Here is a 24,008-nt window from a genome sequence, read left to right as displayed (position 1 = left end):
TCATATTTGGCGGACATTTGACCAAATTTCTCCTCTCACTGTCGATGGCAAATATGAGACGTGTGGGGACAAGATGACGTACATGTTCCCCTCATTGTCAATGGCATTTAATGTTTCTGTTTGCGGACATTTTGTGGGGACAAAAGCTGTATATAGGAGGGGCTATAGCGCCCCTCAAAAAGTCAGGAGGTAGAGCAGGTCGTCCAATGATCCCTGGGTAAAACGACCGTTTAGCCCATACATGTGGCCCCCCACCTTCACTTAATGCGGCCCTCAGGTTAATGTCAGAATACTGATATAATAATTATCGGTTTCAGCTGTTTACAATTCCACAACATGCAAACATGACCCGCTTGAATTAGTATAGGCTCAATGTTCAACACAAGTAAAAGGCATTTGAAATGACTTAAAATGTTAATTTTCAGGATTCCAATTCAAAACCCTATAACCCTAACCCGGGGGTTCCCCGATTAATTTTCCTCAAGGGCCATATTTTGACTTGCGTACCAGGCTGGGGGCCGAGTCCGCACGCGCAAGGTCGAGGTCTTGCCCTGAAAATTCCTTTTCAGTGCAAGACCCCATTTGAAAAGGACGCCCAGTTTGACATGCATATAGGCTACTGACCCCCATTTAATGCCGAAAACCTTCTTCAACATTCAAACTGTGTTAATATGAAAAGAACGAAAATCACATAAATAAATAAAAAACGATTTCATTTCGACCATTTCTTTCTGGCGAGTTGAGGCACATTTTGCTGGAGCTGGTCACATATCTGGGATCCCTCCAAAACAAAAACTCTTCCAGGGGCCACAAGGGGGCGCTCCGCGGGCCGCCTATTGGGGAACCCTGCCCTAACCCATAGGCATATAGCAAAGAATAATTCAAGATTTCAATTCGAATATAGCAAAACAAATAGCAGATCCACAAGCTCGCACTGTGCGACGCGTTTTGACTTTGTAGATCTGCTATATGTTTGCTACGCTATAGCAATGTGCATGGCTCTCTGGAGTGAGTGTGGAAATATAGTGGCCCTCTCCATCGTCAGAGTTGCCCACTTTAGCCCATGCCGGCTGATTTGGTTTAATGGTGGACTATTATAATAATATGTTGTATGCTTTTTTTATGTGGTTTGTGCGTGTGTGTGTGTGTGTGCGTGCGCGCAGGAGAGGAGCACTGCAGTCGGCTGGTGTCGGCAGTGCGCGGCGAAGTGTGCGTTCGGCGGGCAGACGGACGACGACGGCTGCGAGACGTGCCGGTGTCGACCGCGACACCGACGATGCAAGACCCTGGCGTGTGACCGGGCCTGTCCCTTTGGATACATGTGAGACGCACGCACGCACGCACGCACGCACGCACGCACGCACGCACGCACGCACGCACGCACGCACGCACGCACGCACGCACGCACGCACGCACGCACGCACGCACACACACACACACATTTCAATAATTTAATTATGTCCACATAAGAGATACAATACAAGGACACAAATATTTACAAGGTGCTGTATAACCCATTCTGACCTGAGATCAGATTCTAAAAAATGTCTTCTATGTCAGTCGCTCTTCGATTTTTCAAAAATCATTATTGAAAAATAGCTAAAGCATAACATAGTGCTAACGCCAAAATGGGTTCCCACCCAGAATGGGTTAAAACCCATTTTGACCTGAGATCAGATTCTGAAAAATGTCTCCTATACATCCCGAGAGTTTTCTGAAAAAGCTACGTTTCTATATGTCAGTCTTTCTTGGATTTTTCTGAGTTTGTAGATCTGCTATTTTCCAATAGCTATAAAGCATAACGCAATGCTGACGCCAAAAGGGGTTCCCGCCCAGAATGGGTTAAAACTCCTGTTGACCATGATACCCTTTATCCTGTGAGGACCCTGGGAACGAAACGAGACCCTCACAAGGTCAATGTCTCACCTGCACATGAGGACATCTAGCCCCTCTGGAGAATATAGTGATACCTCACGCAGTCACGCTCCGCTCGCGCACACACACACACACACACACACACACACACACACACACACACACACACACACACACACATGCTGATATGAAACACACTGAACTCTTACTGTACCTGAATACACACACACACACACACACACACACACACACACACACACACACACACACTTTCTCTCTCTGTCTCTTTTTCTCCAAATCTCACACACGCAGACAGACACGGGCGCGTGCAGCCGTGCACACACACACACACACACACACACACGCGCAGGGCTGTCACAGATTCTAATTTTAGATGTATCTTTGGTATCTTGTGAAAACAGGCCGACACCCCGCAGTGGCTTTGAACTGAATAATTCATGGTCACGGAAGGCGCTATCGCGGCCTATTGATATGCAGTGGGCTGTGATAGGTCCAACCGTAGCGCTACAGTGGGCTGTGATAGGTCCAACCGTATAGCGCTACAGTGGGGCAGTTGGCCGCGATTGGTCCAACTGTAGTGCTACAGTGGGGCAGCGGGCCGCGATTGGTCCAACCGTATAGTGCTACAGTGGGGCAGTGGGCTGTGATAGGTCCAACCGTAAGTGCTACAGTGGGGCAGCGGGCCGCGATTGGTCCAACCGTATAGTGCTACAGTGGGGCAGTGGGCTGTGATAGGTCCAACCGTATAGAGCTACAGTGGGGCAGTGGGCTGTGATAGGTCCAACCGTATAGTGCTACAGTGGGGCGTGGGCTGTGATAGGTCCAACCGTAGCGCTACAGTGGGCTGTGATAGGTCCAACCGTATAGTGCTACAGTGGGGCGTGGGCTGTGATAGGTCCAACCGTAGCGCTACAGTGGGCTGTGATAGGTCCAACCGTATAGAGCTACAGTGGGGCGTGGGCTGTTATAGGTCCAACCGTAGCGCTACAGTGGGCTGTGATAGGTCCAACCGTATAGAGCTACAGTGGGCTGTGATAGGTCCAACCGTATAGAGCTACAGTGGGGCGTGGGCTGTGATAGGTCCAACCGTAGCGCTACAGTGGGCTGTGATAGGTCCAACCGTATAGAGCTACAGTGGGGCAGTGGGCTGTGATAGGTCCAACCGTAGCGCTACAGTGGGCTGTGATAGGTCCAACCGTATAGCGCTACAGTGGGGCAGCGGGCTGTGATGGGTCCAACCGTAGCGCTACAGTGGGCTGTGATAGGTCCAACCGTATAGCGCTACAGTGGGGCAGCGGGCTGTGATAGGTCCAACCGTAGTGCTACAGTGGGGCAGCGGGCCGCGATTGGTCCAACCGTATAGTGCTACAGTGGGGCAGTGGGCTGTGATAGGTCCAACCGTTAGAGCTACAGTGGGGCAGTGGGCCGTGATAGGTCCAACCGGATAGTGCTACAGTGGGGCAGTGGGCTGTGATAGGTCCAACCGTTAGAGCGCTACAGTGGGGCGTGGGCTGTGATAGGTCCAACCGGATAGTGCTACAGTGGGGCAGTGGGCTGTGATAGGTCCAACCGTAGAGCGCTACAGTGGGGCGTGGGCTGTGATAGGTCCAACCTTATAGCGCTACAGTGGGGCAGTGGGCTGTGATAGGTCCAACCGTATAGTGCTACAGTGGGGCGCGGGCCGAGATAAGTTCCCGATAGACAGCTTCATCGGCCAACCAGAAAGAGAGGGGGGGGGGGGGGGGAGAGAGAGAGGGAGAGAGAGAGAGAGGGAGTGCATGGGGGGGAGAGAGAGAGAGAGGGGGAGGGGGAGAGAGAGAGGGGAGGGGGAGAGAGAGAGAGAGAGGGGGGGGGAGAGCGAGAGAGGGAGAGAGAGGGAGTGCATGGGGAGAGAGAGAGAGAGGGGGGGGGAGAGAGAGAGAGAGAGAGAGGGGGGGGAGAGAGAGAGAGAGAGAGGGGGAGGGGGGAGAGAGAGAGAGATCTGGGAAACAAGGTCAAATCCTACCTTTTAACAATGTTACGGAATATCGCAATGGTCGCATGTCATAATTGATTTTTATTTCATCATACATTTTCATTGATTTTAGTTTTGTACACAAAGTCATTATTACGCCATTTTTTTTTCCCTTCGGGATGTCCGATGTCATCGGCCGATAACCGCATGAACATGTAACGGAAAACGTTGTCTGGGGTCCTTCCGCGTGGGAACGTTTGAGAACCACTGATGTAAAAACATGTGGCTTTTTCAGAAAACTGTCAGGATTTAGAAGACATTTTGTAGAATCTGGTCTCAGGTCTAAATGGATTACGTTCATTTTCAAGAAGTCTACACAATTATAGAACGTAGAAGAATTCTTATTTTGATCGACGATTATCCCGTTATCTCTCCTAATGGTACCGACATGGAAATGTGGCCACAGTCTTTAGTTTTGTGTGTGAGAGGCTAATTAATGTCATCACATGGTGGTTCCGTGGCTCAAATGCAGAACAAACAATGGACCTTCATATGAAACGGGTTGAAACGGATCTGAATATAGAGTTTTTAACCTTTTTTTTTTTTTTTTTTTTTAATAAAAGAAAAACGTGGTTTTAAACTATGAAACGCAAGTCAGGAGCTACCAGCTGTGAGGCCTTGAGGCTCGTAACCGTGTTGTATAGGAGAGGAGAGGGAGGAAGAGGGCAGGGATGTGAGCAAACATTATGATTGGCTGAATTCATAGATTTAATATAAGGCCATCTGGAGGAAGAACGTAGTGTACACTACACACTCACACACACACACTCGCACAGGCGCACGCACACACACGCACACGCACACGCACACACACACACACACACACACGCACACACACACACACACACACACACACACACACGTCTCCCACTGTGTCCTCTAACTTACAGTGAGCGTCAACATATGGCCAACTTCTGAAAGACACTCTCTTGTGACTCACAAGCAAACGCACGCATGCACGCACGCATGCACACACGCACACTGTAAAGTGCCTGCAGTTTGTATAGACGTGTTTTAATCAAGTATAAAATAACATCCGGAGCTGATAACCAAATGCATAATATTTATAATGCTGTAGAGAGATGGAAAGAACGCTGGCTCGGCTTTAAGAAAGAGGAGGAGGAGGGGGGGGGAGGATGACGAGGAGTACGTAGAGGAGGGGGATGGGGGGGGGGAGGAGGAGGGGGAGGAGGAGGAGGATGGGGGGAGGGGGGAGGAGGAGGGGGAGGAGGGGGGAGAGGAGGAGGAGGAGGAGGAGGGGGGGAGAGGAGGAGGAGGAGGAGGAGGGGCGGGAGGGGGGGGGGAGGAGGGGGGGAGAGGAGGAGGAGGAGGAGGAGGAGGAGAGAGCCTGCTTCTCATTCTAAAACTGAGCCGTGCGATTGGCCTCGTGGTTAGAGTGTCCGCCCTGAAACTGGGAGGTCGGGGTTCGATCCCCGTGCCGGGGACCCAATGCCTCCCCGCTTGCACTCGGCATCAACGGGGCGGATTAGGGGGGCAAATGCTATTGTTGTGCTCAGACCCAGCCAGCCAGCCAGCCAGCCAGGGACACATGCAGCCAGCCAGGCAGTCAGAGAGACACACACAGCCTCCTTAATGAAGTGGTTGCACCACTTAAAAAGACCTATAAGGACACATGTCCAAGCCACCCCATGGCTTTGATTCCCAGGACGTGTATACACAATACATCCTTAGCATAATTAGTGTTAATATATGTGACCCAACTTGACACACGGTATAAATCATTGGATTTATTTTCGTTTTCGTTTTTCTTCATATGAAAGCAGGGATTTTAACCCATTCTGAACAGGAACCCATTTTGGTGTCAGCATCATGATTTAGCTATTGAAGAATAGCAGATCTACAAGCTCGTAGCGCGCCACTCGGTGGCGCGCTACGAGCTTGTAGATCTGCTATTTTTGAAAAATCGAAGAACGACTGACATTTTTAGAATCTGATCTCAGGTCAGAATGGGTTGAAATAGAAAGGAGACAACTCGTAGTCCCGATGCCAAAAATACTTTTATTGTTACCAACGTTTCGACAAAACGAGGTCTTCAGGGTAAGCAGGGAATCGGAGCTTCAAATTGACACATTGGTCGTTCAGTTTGACCCACCGGTTTTGGAGATATGGCTTTTAGAGTGATGTCTTGCAGAGAAAACAGGCCTGAAAGGTTCACTTCTGTGGACTCTAACATTACACCATATAGCTACATGTTTAATCTCTGACATTCATTTCAAACATGCTCTAGTATGTGAAGAGTCTGCCTGTGATAACTCATTTTCTCCTCTCCTGAACAGTAACGGTCATGACTGTCTGTGTCAAAAATAGTCACACATGCTATATCTGTCATATAACACCGTTCTTATATTTCCGGTGATAAAATGGCCACCAACGTAATCAAAAAAGTCAATCAAAGAACAAGATTCCTTTACAGGATCTCCTCACTGGTGAACAAAACAAGGGACTAAATTATTTTCGCTCCTATGCCACCAAAATGTGGAGCGCCCTACCAACAGTCATTAAGACATGTGAAACCCTTGACTCCTTCAAAACCGCTCTCAAAGGGCACCTACGGATGGCTGCAATTCGAAACTGCCCCCCCCCCCCTTTTCCCCTCACTGTATATGTATCTTTTCCCTTTTTGCTTCCTATATGATGAATTCCTGTCCTGTTCTTTAACTACATAGAAGTGTCTATTTGTATGTCATTTAGATGTTTTGATGAATTGAACAATGTGGACCCTGTTGTAAACAAGTGTAATGCTTAATTGGGTCGTCCACTTCACAGTTAACAGTCTTTGTATTGAGTTTGTGCTTGAAATGTATACTGTAATTCTACAAACTGTTAATAAATATTTCAATCAATCAAAAAAAAGGCGATCTAAGATCCCCTACTGGGATTATAATACAAATAAAGAAATTACACGTACCCGTGGATTTAGCGCCCTCTAGCGATATTGACGGCAGACTTCGGTGCTCTATAAACCATACTACAGTGTATAGTGAGTAGCGAATCCACAAGCCCGAAACGTGGCCCAGACAGCGCACTCCGAGCTTGTCCATCTGCTACTGCTGCTATGTTTGAATTTAACCCATTCTGACCTGAGATCAGATTCATACGAGGTTTCCACTGGACACACACTGGGTCTGATTAACCCATTCTGACCTGAGATCAGATTTAAAAAAATGTCAGTCGTTATTCGATTTTTCAAAAATAGCAGACCTACAAGCTCGTAGCGCGCCACTCGGTGGCGCGCTATGAGCTTGTAGATCTGCTATTTTTAAATAGCTAAAGCATATAACATGATGCTAGCACCAAAATGGGTTCCCGGTCAGAATGGGTTAAAAACCTACAGAGACCATGTTCTGCACTTTCATATGGAAGTTATTTGTACTTCTTCTCAGCGACTGAGTCAATGAAAACGCAATAAGATCAAAATAGTCTAGTTTAACCCATTTTGGGGTGGGAGCCCCGAAAGGTGTTAGCATTATGTCACGCTTTAGCTATTGAAAAATAGCAGATCTACAAGCTCGTTAGCGCGGCACTCTCTGCCGCGCTATGAGCTTGTAGATCTGCTATTTTTGAAAAATCGACTGACATAGAAACAGCTTTTTCAGAAAACTGAGGATTTAGAAGACATTTTTTAGAATCTGATCTCAGGTCAAAATGGGATAATAAAAGCAATAATACTGTAGCAGTGTGCATGCATGCCTCCCACCATCTCTGTGTCTGTTTCCAGATAATAATAATAATAACAATAGCATTATTAACATGTAAATGTCACAGTAGAATAGAACACTATAGAGCGCCGCAGTCCCTCCCCCTTTCAGAACGACGAGTGGCCCATAGGAAATGATTCTCCATTCATTTTTCTCCATAGGCTATTCAAAAAGCATTCATATAAAGACGGTTACGCCAGCGGACAAAGCCAACTCGGATGGTGACAAATCATGACAACTAAACACAATATTTTGTGCCGATCAAATAATTTGAAAGAAGAAAATAAAGGCAGGGATACAACACTTATTTGTTTTGTTTTTCCTCCTACTAATTATTCGATCGGCCCAAAACATTGTAACTATTGTGATTGTACATGATTTGTCACCATCCGAGTCGGCTTTGTCCGCTGGCGTTACCGTCTTTATATAAATGCTTTTTGAAAAGCCCTATGGAGAACATGAATGGAGAATCATTCCCTATGGGCCACTCGCCGTTCTGAAAGGGGCCGGGACTGCGACGCTCTATATAGGCTTCTATAATTACAGCCTTGACGGCACATCGCACGTTCGAGTCCTGATCCTGACGAACTTGTGTGTGTGTGTGTGTGTGTGTGTGTGTGTGTGTGTGTGTGTGTGTGTGTGTGTGTGTGTGTGTGTGTGTGTGTGTGTGTGTGTGTGTGTGTGTGTGTGTGTGTGTGTGTGTGTGTGTGTGTGTGTGTGTGTGTGTGTGTGTGCAGTAAGAACAGACACGGCTGTGAGACGTGCCGGTGTAAGAAGTGTCCGGAGGTTCCGTGTGAAGAGGCCTGTCCGCTGGGCTTCCAGACGGACTCGCTGGGCTGCCTGCGGTGTTCCTGCAGAGGTCTGTCTGTCGTACAAACCGCACAACACTGTCTGTTACTAATATATAGGCTCCGCGTGCACAGCGGCCATTTTGGAAAGAACTCTTCCACGACTTCCTTCACAGGTGATACCGATGATGCTATAATGAACGGCTCTGTTCCATGCTACGTCGGACCAGGGCCGGAAGCACAGATTTGAGTTGAAAACGTTGGCTCCGAAAGAACGTATTCAAACATTTGTGCCATGTTTTCACGATTTAGCACGGCACTCGGTGCCGCACTATGAGCTTGTACTTGTAGATCTGCTAATTTTTCAATAGCGAAAGTGTAACATAATGCTTAAAACACCAAAATGGGTTAAGGGCCTTGCAAACGTGGAGCGATAAAACGTCGTTGATGGTCAAACAGAGTCAGTGTTAATGATGCTGATGAAGGCTCTGATCCATTCTGGTCCAACAGAGTCAGTGTTAATGATACTAGTGAAGGCTCTGTTCCATTCTGGTCCAAACAGAGTCAGTGTTAATGATACTAGTGAAGGCTCTGTTCCATTCTGGTCTAAACAGAGTCAGTGTTAATGATGCTAGTGAAGGCTCTGATCCATTCTGGTCAAACAGAGTCAGTGTTAATGATGCTAGTGAAGGCTCTGATCCATTCTGGTCAAACAGAGACAGTGTTAATGATACTAATGAAGGCTCTGTTCCATTCTGGTCAAACAGAGTCAGTGTTAATGATGCTAATGAAGGCTCTGTTCCATTCTGGTACAAACAGAGTCAGTGTTAATGATGCTAATGAAGGCTCTGTTCCATTCTGGTCAGACAGAGTCAGTCTTAATGATACTAATGAAGGCTCTGTTCCATTCTGGTCCAAACAGAGTCAGTGTGAAACTGTCAATCTCTCTCTCTCTCTCTCTCTCTCTCTCTCTCTCTCTCTCTCTCTCTCTCTCTCTCTCTCTGTCTCTCTCTCTCTCTCTCTCTCTCCCACCCAGACCAGCCTGTGACGTCCTCCTCCTCCGTGGCTCCGCCCTCCGACAGGAAGGGGGCGTGTCTGTCGGTGGACGGGCGGCGCCACGCCAGCGGCGAGAGCTGGCACGACGGCTGCCGCGACTGCTACTGCCACGGGGAGCGGGAGATGTGCTCGCTCATCTCCTGCCCCGTGCCCGACTGTGACACGCCCAGCATCCTGCCGGGACACTGCTGCCCCACGTGTCCAGGTGCGGGCGCACGCACAAGCACACGCACGCACAAACGCACGCACGCACGCACAAACGCACGCACCGTGTCTGAATATTTGCCATTGACAGAAGAAATGAGGCCAAATATGACGTACATTTGTGGCAACAGGCATTCATCCGGGCCATGACGATGTGCGACGATGAGAGCGCCCCTCACTTCACGCGGGTGTGACTTTTAACCCATTCAGTCCTGAGATCAGATTCTAACAAATGTATACTTCTACATCCTACTGCAGTTTTCTGAAAAAGCCTATGTTTCTATGTCAGTGGTTCTTGGCGAGCTACGAGCTTGTAGGTCTGCTATTTTTCAATAGCTAAAGCGTAGCATGACGCTAACACCAAAAAATGGGTTAATAACGATTCGGCTACAAGAATAATATAGTCTATACCAGAGAGTATTCCTCAGCACTGACGAGGATATAGTTGCTGTGTTTTATAAGCGTTTTAAAAGTGGTTTAAAAAGTAAAAAAGTTGTTCGTAACACCGGACGACAAGGAGCGCTCCCCTTGGCTTGCCGAAACAAGCGGTCGGTCGTACATGTCCACGAAGCGTAAACGGTGTTTATTGAAAACAATATGTCGCCGCGCGCGGTGCAGTCCTATCGGGTGTTTCCCCCCACGAGACTCGGCCAATCGGAATCAACGCAACGGAAACTATGTCCCTTTTCCATATTGAGGTCATTACGGAGGTACCAAATCGTCAGGCAATATACAAAAAAAGAAAAACACATACAGTATATATAATAATAATAATAATAATAATAATAAAACTTTATTTGTATAGCACCTTTCATGACATGAAATGCAGCTCAAAGTGCTTTACAGAGCAATGGAGAAAAAAGAAAAGAAAAGCAAGGCAACGACATAAAAAAAACAAGCAGTAATGCAATACAGTGAGGACAAAAATAATAAAAGATCAATTAAAAGCAATGTTGTATAGAAGTGGGTCTTCAAATACGATAGTCTAACGCCGTCACAGTTGAGGGGAGTATAGTGCCGGTGCAATCTGCGACAAAATAGATGTCTTGTCCATTATGTATGTCCGTCCGTCCGTCCGTCCGTCCGTCTGTCTTGTCTGTCTGTCAGCGACAGCCCGAAAATGTGTGGAATGAGATTGTGACAGTTGGAGTAATGGAAATGCCGCGGCACGCGCGCCCTGATGACAGAGCTACCGCTGACATTGTGCTTAGGTGTGTGTGTGTGTGTGTGTGTGTGTGTGTGTGTGTGTGTGTGTGTGTGTGTGTGTGGTGGGGGGTCGTGGGGGGGGGGGGGGGCATTATAACCCATTTAGACCTGAGGTCGATTCTACAAATGTCTTCTAAATCACGACGGCTTTCTGAAAAACCCCATGTTTCTATATCGGTGGTTCTCAAAAATATTTCATGTCAAGGAGCCCCAGAATTATATGTATTTGGTCACCGCCGACCCCCCCATCTAAAAAATATATAGTTTCAGGGACCCCCCCCCCCCCCCCCCCACCCCCCTACCAGAAGCAAAGATTTGAATAAAAAAATGTTCCCTCTGAAAGAATATAATATTCAAAGATTTGGGCCGACATTTTCACGATTTTTTTCAAAAATAGCAGACCTATACAAGCTCGTATAGCGCGGGGCTCGGTGCCGCGCTATGAGCTTGTAGATCTGCTGTTTTTCAAGCATAACACAATGCTTTAAACACCAAAAGAAAAGGGGGTTCCCGTCCAGAATGGGATAATGTAGCGGTTTAAGGGGAAATGAGTTTGAATAATTTAACCCATTCAGACCTGGGGAGGAGATTCTACTAAAATGTCTCTTCTAATTCCTGGGAGTTTTCTGAGAAAACAAACAAACGTATGTTTCTATACATCAGTGGTTCTCAAACTATTTCGTGTCAAGCAGCCCCAGAATTAGATGTATATTTGGCTGCGGACCCCCCCCCCCCCCCCCCCCCCCCGCCCCTCCTCCCAGAAGCAAAGATTTGAGTTAAAAACGTTCGCTCTGAAAGAATATATAATATTCAAAGATCTGCGCCACATTTTCACGATTTTTCAAAAAAGAATAGCAGATCTACAAGCTCGTAGCGTGGCACTCGGTGTCGCGCTATGAGCTTGTAGATCTGCTATTTTGCTAAATATATATATAATGTTTAAGACACCAAAAGGCGGTCCCGTCCTGAATGGGTTAACACTGAGAGTGTATACCGAATGGAACCAAATGAACCCGCACCTCGATCGGGGTCCATTTGGTTCCATTCGTATATACACTCGCAGTGTCGATAATGGATGATTAACCCATTCTGGGCGGGAACGCATTTTGGTGTTGGCACTATGTTATGCTTTAGCTATTGAAAAATAGCAGATCTACAAGCTCGTAGCGCGCCACCGAGTGGCGCGCTACGAGCTTTGTAGGTCTGCTATTTTTGAAAATTCGAAGAGCGACTGACGTAGAAGACATTTTTTAGAATCTGATCTCAGGTCAGAATGGAAAACTGTCGGGATGTAGAAGACATTTTTTAGAATCTGATCTCAGGTCAGAATGGAAAACTGTCAGGATGTAGAAGACATTTTTTAGAATCTGATCTCGGGTCAGAATGGGTTAAGCTTGATTTCATAGTGCAGCTACTGTTGTACGCCCCCTCGGTCACAATGCTGGTCGAGTTCAGCCGCGGCTCGCTGCTTATACAATCAGACATAATCGTTCTGAGATCCTGATTTAGTTAAAAATATATATATATATTTTTTAGTTGTAAAAATTAAATGTTCGACCTTTATTTAATTCTGGGAAAAACAACCCTGAGGGCTTTTCCAGTAGTGCCGAGATTACAAGTCTGAGGAAATCACAAGCATTTCGGACGGGGAACCCCTTTCGGTGTTTCAAGCATTGCGTTATTAAAAATAGTGAAAATGTGACGCAAATAAATCTTTGAATTATATATTCTTTCAGAGGGAACAATTTTAACTCATATCTTTTGCTTTGGGGGTTTGAGGTCCCTAGCAGTGTTGGGGAAAAGTCCATTTATTTTCATGAACTAGTTCAGTTCACAGTTCGGGTACAACACTGGTCCTTAGAATAACATGCTGTGTTTTGAGATTGGCGGCCGATTACAGTACATTATCATTCTGGGGGTCCTTGACATTAAATAGTTTGAGAACCACTAGCATAGAAACATAGTTTTTTTTTTTCTCCAGAAAACCCGTCAGGATTCATAAGACATTTTGTGGAATCGTCCTCGGGTATGAATGGGTTGAATATATAGCATGACGTGATTTAAAAAGAAACGTCGGGTCTGTCAACCGAAGTGGATCTCTATACGCGACTGAAAGTATGACCTTCACGGGGAACGAGAGAGAGCAGTGTGTATAGTCAAGCAGAACCCTGCAAGGTGCCCCAGCCAGGCACGACACCTGGCACGAAATGGAGCAAGTGTTCGGATAAAAGTGTCAGGGCAAGGACAAAAAAAAGGGCTGCTTGTTTGTTGTTGTCGTCCCCCCCACCCCAGGAGATTAGATTGGGGGCCAGCGGTGTCATCAACACAACTATCCGGCCAGTCCCTGACAGCAACACTTGCCTTTTTTAATATAAATGTATTTGAACAACACTCCAAAGCTGAATTATCTTGCCCGGAACACATGGATCTATGTGTGACGGCGGTGCGTGTTTGCCAGCAGATGAAAACGTATCCCTTTTTAGCAGTTTTGTCACAGCGGGTCTTTATCCCTTTTTTAACCACTTGAGAGGTCGATTCTCTATACGAAACAATGCCTTCTAAAAAAAATCCTGACATGTTTTCTGGAAAATCCCCATGTTTCTTTTCAAGATTTTTTTTCTTTTCTCCAAAAATAGCAGATCTGCAAGCTCGTATAGCGCGGCACCCCGAGTGCTGTTTTCAAGGGGTTTCCCGTCCTGAATAGGTTATAAGAGCCGTGGAGGACAGGAAGCACTGATAAACAGAACAAACGGCAGAGCGCGCGCTGAGCGGCGGTGGAGAGATAGCGACATGCACGACGGAGCGTGCGGCTCGGCGCGGTGTTTGTTTGTTTTACCTTCCTCTATCCTGTCCGTCTGACAAGCACCACGCTGCTCGCTGCGCCGCGATAAAGAGAGGTTAACAGAAAGTTAGCTCCGTTTCCCAATTCCAGCAGCCGTGTCTGTCTCTGTCTTATAATGGGTTATAAATGGTCTCATAATGGGTTTTTTTTAGCGGTCTATAGTCTTAGATTAGACGTTGAAACTATGTTGATTCAATGTCTATATATATATATATATATATATATATATATAATATATACTGTACGTTATATATATAATCATATATATATATATATAAAAAATCACACCTGTGTGAACTGAGTGGTGCAACTCCCCTCTCTCCCCCCCTCCTCTCTCTCTCTGCTCCGTCAGATTAGCTTTATTATGGATATCAATCCGCGTCGCTGAGAACTATTTTTTCATTATTATTTTGGCTCGGCCTTTCCTTCTTTAGCGAAGCTAGACAGTCAGAAGTTGGATTTGCGTCCAGCAGGTGGCAGCCATGTCACATATACTTCTCTCGTTCCAATTTCACGCATGCGCACACCACTCGTGCTCACACAGGTACACAGGTAGGACACCCGCAGTTTGACATGCATTAGTCTACGGACCCCCATTTCCATGTGTACACACTCTCAGAGTTACAGATCCATGAGGGCCCCTTTGGACCCCCTGGAACTCCCTCAAGGACCCCCGGTCTAAAGGGTGACGTTTTTTTTAGCGGTCTAAGTCTTATATAGACGGTCTATTATACTGTATATAGGAAAGACATACATAACATAATCAAATCAAACATGGCTTATACCGCTAAAAACACTTTCACCAGTTTATAGGCCATTTTCACACGGACGTCTAATAGCTGACTATCGCTCAGTGGGCGACACTAAAACCTTTTTTTTTTTTTACCAAGGAACAAGGATGCTCGGTTCATTTTCAATTAGGCCCTGCACCAGATGAAAGGTTGTACTGTAGATTACAGCTTGTCTGCGAGTGCTGCTGTCTTTAACCCATTTTGGGGCGGTAACCCCTTTTGGTGTTAGCATTATGTTATGCTTTAGCTGTTGAAAAATGGCAGATCTACAAGCTCCTATAGCTATGAACTTGTGTATAGGTCTATTTTTGAAAAATCGTGAAAAATCTTTGAGTTTCAGTTTTTTTTAACTCAGATGGGGGTCGGCGGGCCAATTACATATCATTTTGTTGCGGTCAGAAAGATGAGGTTTTTCAGAAAGAAAAAAAAATACATTTTAAAAAGACATTATTATTTTTTTTAATTTCGACGTCAGGCCCTAAATGGGTTTTAAGTGCAAAGACCCAGACTCTCCTCTCCTCATGTGAACTATGCGTGCCATGCTGTGTATATATAGTGTCTGTGAACCTTCGGAGCTGTGAATGGGGGGGTTACGGATTGTAACACTGTGCTCGCTTCCGTACAGCGTTCTGTCTGGGTGACACACTGCTCCATTTATCCCATTTTGGGGCGCCGGGAACCCCTTTTTGGTGTTTTAATTAAACACTGTCTTATGATTTAGATATTGAAAAATAGCAGATCTACAAGCTCGTAGCACGCCACTCGGTGGCACGCTACGAGCTTGTAGATCTGCTTTTTTTTTCTTTTGACGCTGGCTGCCACGGATCTGCTTTAATTGTTTTACGCTGAAAATCCTGAAAAGTTATTAGTTTTGCACGTAATGAGGTTTTCCCGCCGGACAGAGACGATAATGCAATAAAGCGACATATGGTGTGGTATATAGTGCAGAAATGAGTTCTCGTCTGGCATCTCCCTTAACCCATTCTGACCTGAGATCAGATTCTAAAAAAAAGTCTTCTACATCCTGACAGTTTTCTGAAAAAGCCATGTTTCTATGTCAGGCTGTTGCCCCCGCGACCAGACTACGGATAAGCGGTTGAAGATGGATGGATGGTGTATAGTATTGTAGTGCAGGTATAAATCACAACAACCGCCGATCTTGTCGGCCTTGAGGGGAAGGTATTCACAGCAAGGGGAGGGATCGGAGAAGCTAAAGTGAGCTACAGTACAGTACAGTACGGTGCAACTTTTCCGGGGTGCTGTATGTATTAATTACAGTATATATGGCGTGAAGTCGTTTGCCTGACAATGGAGGCATCACTTGGCTCGGTGCTTGGCTGTGGAGTGGCTGCGTTTAGAGAGGGGGTGACCATGATGCGAGGGCGTTCTCATCATATCCACGCTCACACACACACACACACACACACACACACACACACACACACACACACACACACTGTAGCAGCTGCCACACAAGTTAAGCATGATTTATTTTAATATCATCATTTAAAAGTACATGGTGTATTATTTAATATTTCTAATTAACGCCATCTGTCTGGGGTAAGGTCCTATAAATTCTGTGCTGTCTATTGTGTGATTTTGTTATTATTTGGGGGGGTTTTAAACACTATGTTTATGATTTGATATCTTTTGATTGGCACGGGTCTGGAGTAGGACTGACGCCCATAAAGCAGGCGGAGGTTGAGATCGTTATTCGTCTTTTATTTATTCATTTCAACGTCCCGCGAGGATCCGCGTTTTGGGACTTCCTCTTCTTTTGGAGTTGGAGCCTTGGATTACGTTCGCTTCTGGGAAGGATTGCCTTGCTTGTATCACATTTACTTACTTTGCTTTGGAGGGAGTATTGCGTTCAGGGAAAGGAACTCTGGAGGAACAGACTGTTTGGAAACAACACCACGGAACTACAAGAAACAATAAGCGTGGGCGTGCGACGTGCGTGCGTGAGACACGGACACTCGTTTCGGTTCATTCAGTCATCCATTCTTTCAACTCGCCGTTTATAACCTCTCTGTATAACTGTTGATTTCTTGACGTGAGATAAATGGGTTATAATAACGTAGGGCTTTGCTTCTGATTGTGTTTTCTGCTTGCTTATTTAGGCTTATTTTCTTTGCATTCCACTGTATCAATTGTATCCTAAGGGGAGATCATTCACAACCCGTGATTTAAATAATTAGTAGCAGTGATAGAGATATCTGACCGTTACAACACACACACACACACACACACTGGACTCTACTTGAACTGGTTCTATTGGGGCAGCACACATACATTTATAATCCCTAACCTCTTTCCCCCTCTCTCTCTCTCTCTCTCCCCCCCCCTCTCTCTCTCCCTCTCCCCCCTTCTCCCCCCCCCCTCCAGACTCGCCCGCTCCGCTCCCCACCCCGGCGCTGGGCGACCCCGGGGACTCGTCGGTGTGCGTGTCCCCGGGGGGGGAGGTGTTCTCCGGGGGGGAGGTGTGGAACATGGACCCCTGCAGCCAGTGCACGTGTCGACGGGGCCAGACCCTGTGTGAGAGCGAGGTGTGTCCCCCGCTGCTCTGCCAGAGGCCGCTGAGGAGCCACGACTCCTGCTGCCCGCACTGCCCCGGTAAGACCCCCTCACTGCCCCGGTAAGACCCCCTCACTGCCCCGCACTGCCCCGGTAAGACCCCCTCACTGCCCCTCACTGCCCCGGTAAGACCCCCTCACTGCCCCTCACTGCCCCGGTAAGACCACCTCACTGCCCCGGTAAGACCCCCTCACTGCCCCGGTAAGACCACCTCACTGCCCCGGTAAGACCCCCTCACTGCCCCTCACTGCCCCGGTAAGACCCCCTCACTGCCCCTCACTGCCCCGGTAAGACCCCCTCACTGCCCCTCACTGCCCCGGTAAGACCCCCTCACTGCCCCGCACTGCCCCGGTAAGACCCCCTCACTGCCCCTCACTGCCCCGGTAAGACCACCTCACTGCCCCGGTAAGACCACCTCACTGCCCCGGTAAGACCCCCTCACTGCCCCGGTAAGACCCCCTCACTGCCCCTCACTGCCCTGGTAAGACCACCTCACTGCCCCGGTAAGACCCCCTCACTGCCCCTCACTGCCCCGGTAAGACCACCTCACTGCCCCGCACTGCCCCGGTAAGACCCCCTCACTGCCCCGCACTGCCCTGGTAAGACCACCTCACTGCCCTGGTAAGACCACCTCACTGCCCCTCACTGCCCCGGTAAGACCACCTCACTGCCCCTCACTGCCCTGGTAAGACCCCCTCACTGCCCTGGTAAGACCACCTCACTGCCCCTCACTGCCCTGGTAAGACCCCCTCACTGCCCTGGTAAGACCACCTCACTGCCCTGGTAAGACCACCTCACTGCCCCTCACTGCCCTGGTAAGACCCCCTCACTGCCCTGGTAAGACCACCTCACTGCCCCGGTAAGACCACCTCACTGCCCCTCACTGCCCCGGTAAGACCCCCTCACTGCCCCTCACTGCCCTGGTAAGACCCCCTCACTGCCCCGGTAAGACCCCCTCACTGCCCCTCACTGCCCCGGTAAGACCCCCTCACTGCCCCGGTAAGACCACCTCACTGCCCCGGTAAGACCACCTCACTGCCCCTCACTGCCCCAGTAAGACCACTTTACTGCCCCTCACTGCCCCAGTAAGACTGCCCCTCACCAGTGTTGATTACTACGAAAAATGTCCGTCGACTACCTTTTTTCACTAAAAGACTCAATGAAAATATAGGCTTTGATGACTAAATCTAAGACGAAATATATTGACAATTTCGTCAACAAATTAAAAACTAGACAAAAATGTTAGGGAGGCACTATAGTGGACAAGAAATCCAGTATATTAAGTCAAAGACACAAGTCATATTCCACAAGGTTGCTTTTTGTAAAGTTATACAAACTCACAGCGTGCCTCTCACTTCACACAGGTGTGATGCAACCACTCCAAGGAACAGCAATGTCCCAACCTATGTGACTGTTTAGAGTACCAGTAGGGGCAAAAGTGGCGCTGTTGTGCTAGAAACGGAGAGAGAGAGAGATGGTGTTGCACCGTTGCCTGCTAATTACAGAGAGAGAGAGGGAGAGAGGTGTCTGCTAAATGCTAATTTCCCCACACGGTATAACTCTGTCATTTCTCGACCGTTTCGGACACGGGGCGGCTCGCCGGAACCGGGGCTGGCACCCCGCGTGCGTTCCTGTGGGTCTGGAAGTTCCCGGGCGCCCACCGGGGGCCCCCCCACACACGGAGTCGCACCACTCACTTCACACGGGTGTGATTTTATTTTTAAATATATTGTGTGAAAGTGTTTCCGCATGCTGAATCTATAAGCCTCAGCTAAACGTGCTCAGCGTCCCACCGAGGCAGGCGATGACGTCGAGGAATCTGTTATTGTACTCGGCTCCGTCGTTTGGCATGAATAACATCGCTGCAGATATATATACAATAAAGTACACGCAAGCTTGAGAGTTCAAGAACATTACTCTTTTTCAAAGTCTACTATACTTGTGAGGACGTTCGGCCCTCAACAAACACGCACGCGCACACACACACACACACACACACACAGCCGGGTGTCTTGTGCAGTGCGGTATAGAGGACGGGGCGGCCGACACCGAGAGAGAGAGAGAGAGAGACTATTTTACTAAACATTTTAAAGTAGAGGAAATAGTCGATCTACAAGCTCACAGCGTGTTGAGATGCAACGCGCTGTGAGCTTGTAGATCGGCTATTTTCACTACTTTTGTGTGCCACTTCTTGCATGACGAAGAGTCCCCGTTAAAAGATATTTGTAGATAAGAGGTTCCTGGCCGACGGCAACGATATAAGAACTCACTCACACACACACACACACACACACACGCACACACACACACGTTGAGCAGTTATTTTATTCCAACATAGTAGTGTGTACGTGCGTGCGTGCGCATGCAATGAGACAGAGCGTTCCCAGAAAGAACAGCTGCGGTGTGCACGGGTCGCAGCGAGACGCAGCAGCTTGCGTTGGCGCAAATGACAAATTTAGCAAAGTTATTTAATCTTTTATTCAGACATTTTGGCTGGATGTGCCCCGTTGGTTACCCCCCCCCCCCGGGGGCGCTCTAATAGCGGATGATACATTAAACCCACTTACAGCCCGGGCCGGGGGACAAGACATTTTAAAGTGGTCGGAAATGGCTTTTGGAGCCGCTTTGAGCATGGCCGAAACAGTTGTAGAGAGCGGAGAGGAGTGGAGAGAGGCCTGTGTTTCAACCACGTACCCGACAGTTGTAGAGAGCGGAGAGGAGTGGGAGAGAGGCCTGTGTTTCAACAACATGTATACCAACAGTTGTAGAGAGGAGTGGAGAGAGGCCTGTGTTTCAACCACATATACCAACAGTTGTAGAGAGGAGTAGAGAGAGGCCTGTGTTTCAACGACATATATATCAACAGTTGTAGAGAGCGGAGAGGAGTGGAGAGAGGCCTGTGTTTCAACCACATATACCAACAGTTGTAGAGAGGAGTGGAGAGAGGCCTGTGTATCAACGACATATATATCAACAGTTGTAGAGAGCGGAGAGGAGTGGAGAGAGGCCTGTGTTTCAACCACATATACCAACAGTTGTAGAGAGCGGAGAGGAGTGGAGAGAGGCCTGTGTTTCAACGACATATATATCAACAGTTGTAGAGAGCGGAGAGGAGTGGAGAGAGGCCTGTGTTTCAACGACATATATATCAACAGTTGTAGAGAGCGGAGAGGAGTGGAGAGAGGCCTGTGTTTCAACCACATATACCAACAGTTGTAGAGAGCGGAGAGGAGTGGAGAGAGGCCTGTGTTTCAACGACATATATATCAACAGTTGTAGAGAGCGGAGAGGAGTGGAGAGAGGCCTGTGTTTCAACCACATATACCAACAGTTGTAGAGAGCGGAGAGGAGTGGAGAGAGGCCTGTGTTTCAACCACATATACCAACAGTTGTAGAGAGGAGTGGAGAGAGGCCTGTGTTTCAACCACATATACCAACAGTTGTAGAGAGCGGAGAGGAGTGGAGAGAGGCCTGTGTTTCAACCACATAATACCAACAGTTGTAGAGAGGAGTGGGAGAGAGGCCTGTGTTTCAACGACATATATATCAACAGTTGTAGAGAGCGGAGAGGAGTGGAGAGAGGCCTGTGTTTCAACGACATATATATCAACAGTTGTAGAGAGCGGAGAGGAGTGGAGAGAGGCCTGTGTTTCAACCACATTATACCAACAGTTGTAGAGAGCGGAGAGGAGTGGAGAGAGGCCTGTGTTTCAACCACATACCCACACTCAGGCCGTTAATGGTTTTCAATGTTGGATACAATAATGCATATCGTGAAGACACATTTTTCAAAAGTGTGTTATGAGCTTGTGGATCTACCGTACTGTAGGCCTACTACTAGCCCTGGGCCGGGCGTTAATTTACGGAAAAAATATCCACGGCTGCAGCAGAGAGACGCAAATCTGTTGTGAGGCAAATGCCCGTAATGAGCCACGGGTATACAGTATATACTAGGATACAGTGTCTGGAAAAGCCGCCAAGCGTCACTGATGAAAGCTCAACGCAGTGCGTCGTCCACTTCCTCCATCCGCCATCCGAAGTGAAACCAAGGGCAGTGTTGTCACCCGGCGGGCGTCGCGTCGCAGAGGAAACCCTTGCATGTCCAAAACGTGGACCAACGCCAACGGACAGAATGGACCGGTGTATATAGCTACAAGATTAGTCCGACAATATACGTGTGGCAGGTTCAACCTAACACCATGCAGGCTTCCTGTGAGGTCAGGTTTAGGGTCATAGATTATGAGATGACTTCCCTCTCCATGGTAGTCTCGCGTATAGCCAGACAACTATTCCACAATCTCCGAATGCTTTTTAGAGTCTGGAACTACAGCCCCCCGTGAGCTGAGTATTTTTGTATTTTCTTTTCTGCTAAACAACAAGCTATATATTTTTCAATTATCCGAGGCTACGTGTTGTTCATTATTGTCTTTTGTTGCTTTAGAGCAGTTTTAATATCGCTTATCATTTTGACATGTTTTGGTTTTTTCTTTCAACATTATGGTTAAGTACCACCACGGAGACACGCTAGAACTAGAAATTGAACTTTTCCATAAACGAGCCACTTGCTGCTTGCTGCGCTCTGGGCAATTACAGTAATGATGTTCACCACTTTTTTTTCTATTTGTTCGCTTATAATGTCAATGATGATGAAAAGGCCTAATTATCACCCAACCAGGGAGTAGATTTATCTCCATACGAGCGCCTTATAGTTCGTTGAGAGGAGCCCCCCCCCCCCCCCAAGAGTCCAGGGGTGGGCAACTTTGACACTATAGTTCCACACTCACTCCAGAAGGGCCACTATAGTTCCACACTCACTCCAGAGGGGCCACTATAGTTCCACACTCACCTCCAGAGGGGCCACTATAGTTCCACACTCACGTCCAGAGGGCCCCTATAGTTCCACACTCACTCCAGAGGGCCACTATAGTTCCACACTCACTCCAGAGGGCCACTATAGTTCCACACTCACTCCAGAGGGGCCACTATAGTTCCACACTCACTCCAGAGGGGCCACTATAGTTCCACACTCACTCCAGAGGGGCCCTCTATAGTTCCACACTCACTCCAGAGGGCCACTATAGTTCCACACTCACTCCAGAGGGGCCACTATAGTTCACACTCACTCCAGAGGGGCCATTATAGTTCCACACTCACTCCAGAGGGGCCACTATAGTTCCACAATCACTCCAGAGTGGCCACTATAGTTCCACACTCACTCCATTCCAGTCCCTGGAACAACCTATTTTCAGACGGGGGTCGGCGGCCAATTACATAATAATTGTGGGGCTCCTTTGACATGAAATAGTTTAAAAAAAACCACTGACAGAAAAATGTCATGATTTAGAGAGTGGGGTTTAAGTAAAACTTGTTCCTCTGCTGCATGTCTCTCTCCAGAGGACGCGACGTCGTCCATGCGCTCCGCCCCTCGTCTTCAACACCTCGAGTGGAGGAGGAGGAGGAGGAGGAGATGGAGATGGAGGAGGAGGAGGAGGAGATGGAGGAGGAGGAGGCGGAGGCTCCGTGTGCCGTGCGGAGGACGGGACTCGGGCGGGGCGGACATGTTCCTCCCGGGCGAGTCGTGGAAGCCGGACGTGTGCACCAGCTGCGTGTGCGACGCTCGGCACCGTGCGCTGTTTCACCGAGACCTGCCCACCCCACCCGCCTGCCCCCCGGCCCCTGCTGAGGAAGGGACAGTGCTGCCCCTACTGTCTGGGTGAGGACACTGCACTCACCCATTTAGTTCCTCACGTTAATCCGACCGCTCAGTTTTCAATTGGATTAACCCATTCTGACCCTGAGATCAGATTCTAAAAAAATGTCTTCTTTTCTACATCCTGACAGTTTTCTGAAAAAGCTTCTATTTTAAGTTTCTATATGTCAGTCCTTCGATTTTTCAAAAATAGCAGACCTATACAAGCTCTTAAGCGCGCCACTCGGATGAGCTTGTAGATCTGCTATTTTTCAATAGCTAAAGCGTAACATAATACTAACACCAATAGGGGTTCCCGCCTAGAATGGGTTAAATATATTATTGTTTTAAATCACACCCGTGTGAAGTGAGGGGCGCTCTTATCGTCGATTTGCTCAGACACGTATAATGACGTAAAATTCTCCATTCATTGTCAATGAGCGTTCGTGTAAGACGAAAGTCTATAGGGTCCATTTGGCTCCATTTGTACACCCTCAGAGTTAAATTAACATTGATTTTTACAACATAAATTGGGGGTCCCAGAGATAGAAATGCCATTAAATGGGGGGTCCGTCAAAACTGGGCGGTCCTTGAAATGTAACGGGTTGAGAATCTCTGCTGGAGCCGTAAAGATCTTCTCTCATGGGGGTCCTCCCTGGCATATATCTCTTCCGAGGGGGGTCCGCGGGGCTAATTTGTGTCAATTATGGCCCTTGACGTGCAAAAGTGTGGGAACCCTGGTGTAAGAGCTTATGCTGCTTCAAGCTGTGAAAGAAGATGTGAGGAGAATTTACATCAAGCGCGGGAGAAGAGTAACCCGACTCCGCCAGATGGCGGCAGTATTGAGTTCACCAGTCCCCTCCTCCTCCTGCCTGCATCCATGGTCTCTCTCTCTCGAGCAGAAACGATGGACCCGGAAGCAGCGGGACAAAAAGGACGATATCTCCATAATAATTTCGAGTTGTATAGTCCTGTTAGGTTGAGTTTACATTTGCGCTGTGGCAGCGCTTCAATATGTCATGAGTCTCTGCGTTGATCCCGCCTCTAGCGGCCCCCATATATCGCTCCTCTATAGCGCCCCCATGCGGCCGCATATCGCTCCTCTATAGCGCCCCCATGCGGCCCCATATCGCTCCTCTATAGCGGCCCCATACGTCCCCATATCGCTCCTCTATAGCGGCCCCATACGGCCCCATATCGCTCCTCTATAGCGCCCCCATGCGGGCCGC

General features: G+C 48.0%; 2 protein-coding genes across 2 annotated transcripts in view; both read left to right on the top strand.

Annotated features, from left to right (window-relative positions):
* The window catches only part of LOC308329987 (cysteine-rich motor neuron 1 protein-like), a 171,929-nt gene extending 162,348 nt beyond the window's left edge, over positions 1–9,581 (top strand). Inside the window, exons 9-11 of the mRNA XM_080784573.1 lie at positions 1,164–1,321; positions 8,367–8,488; positions 9,454–9,581. Coding sequence (XP_080640699.1) covers positions 1,164–1,297 — 134 coding nt within the window. The 3' untranslated portion in view covers positions 1,298–1,321; positions 8,367–8,488; positions 9,454–9,581. The remainder of the gene's footprint in view (positions 1–1,163; positions 1,322–8,366; positions 8,489–9,453) is intronic.
* LOC308329759 (cysteine-rich motor neuron 1 protein-like) overlaps positions 8,865–24,008 on the top strand; it is a gene marked incomplete at its 5' end in the record, with an annotated part of 29,573 nt that continues 14,429 nt past the window's right edge. The window contains 3 exons of the mRNA XM_080784256.1: positions 8,865–8,877; positions 9,454–9,678; positions 16,902–17,129. Coding sequence (XP_080640382.1) covers positions 8,865–8,877; positions 9,454–9,678; positions 16,902–17,129 — 466 coding nt within the window. The remainder of the gene's footprint in view (positions 8,878–9,453; positions 9,679–16,901; positions 17,130–24,008) is intronic.

Source organism: Protomyctophum bolini (genome assembly GCF_963924005.1).
Source record: "Protomyctophum bolini genome assembly, chromosome: 15".
Lineage (NCBI taxonomy): Eukaryota > Metazoa > Chordata > Actinopteri > Myctophiformes > Myctophidae > Protomyctophum > Protomyctophum bolini.
The sequence above is the reverse complement of the archived record's forward strand: the minus strand, read 5'-3'. Positions and strand labels throughout refer to the sequence as shown.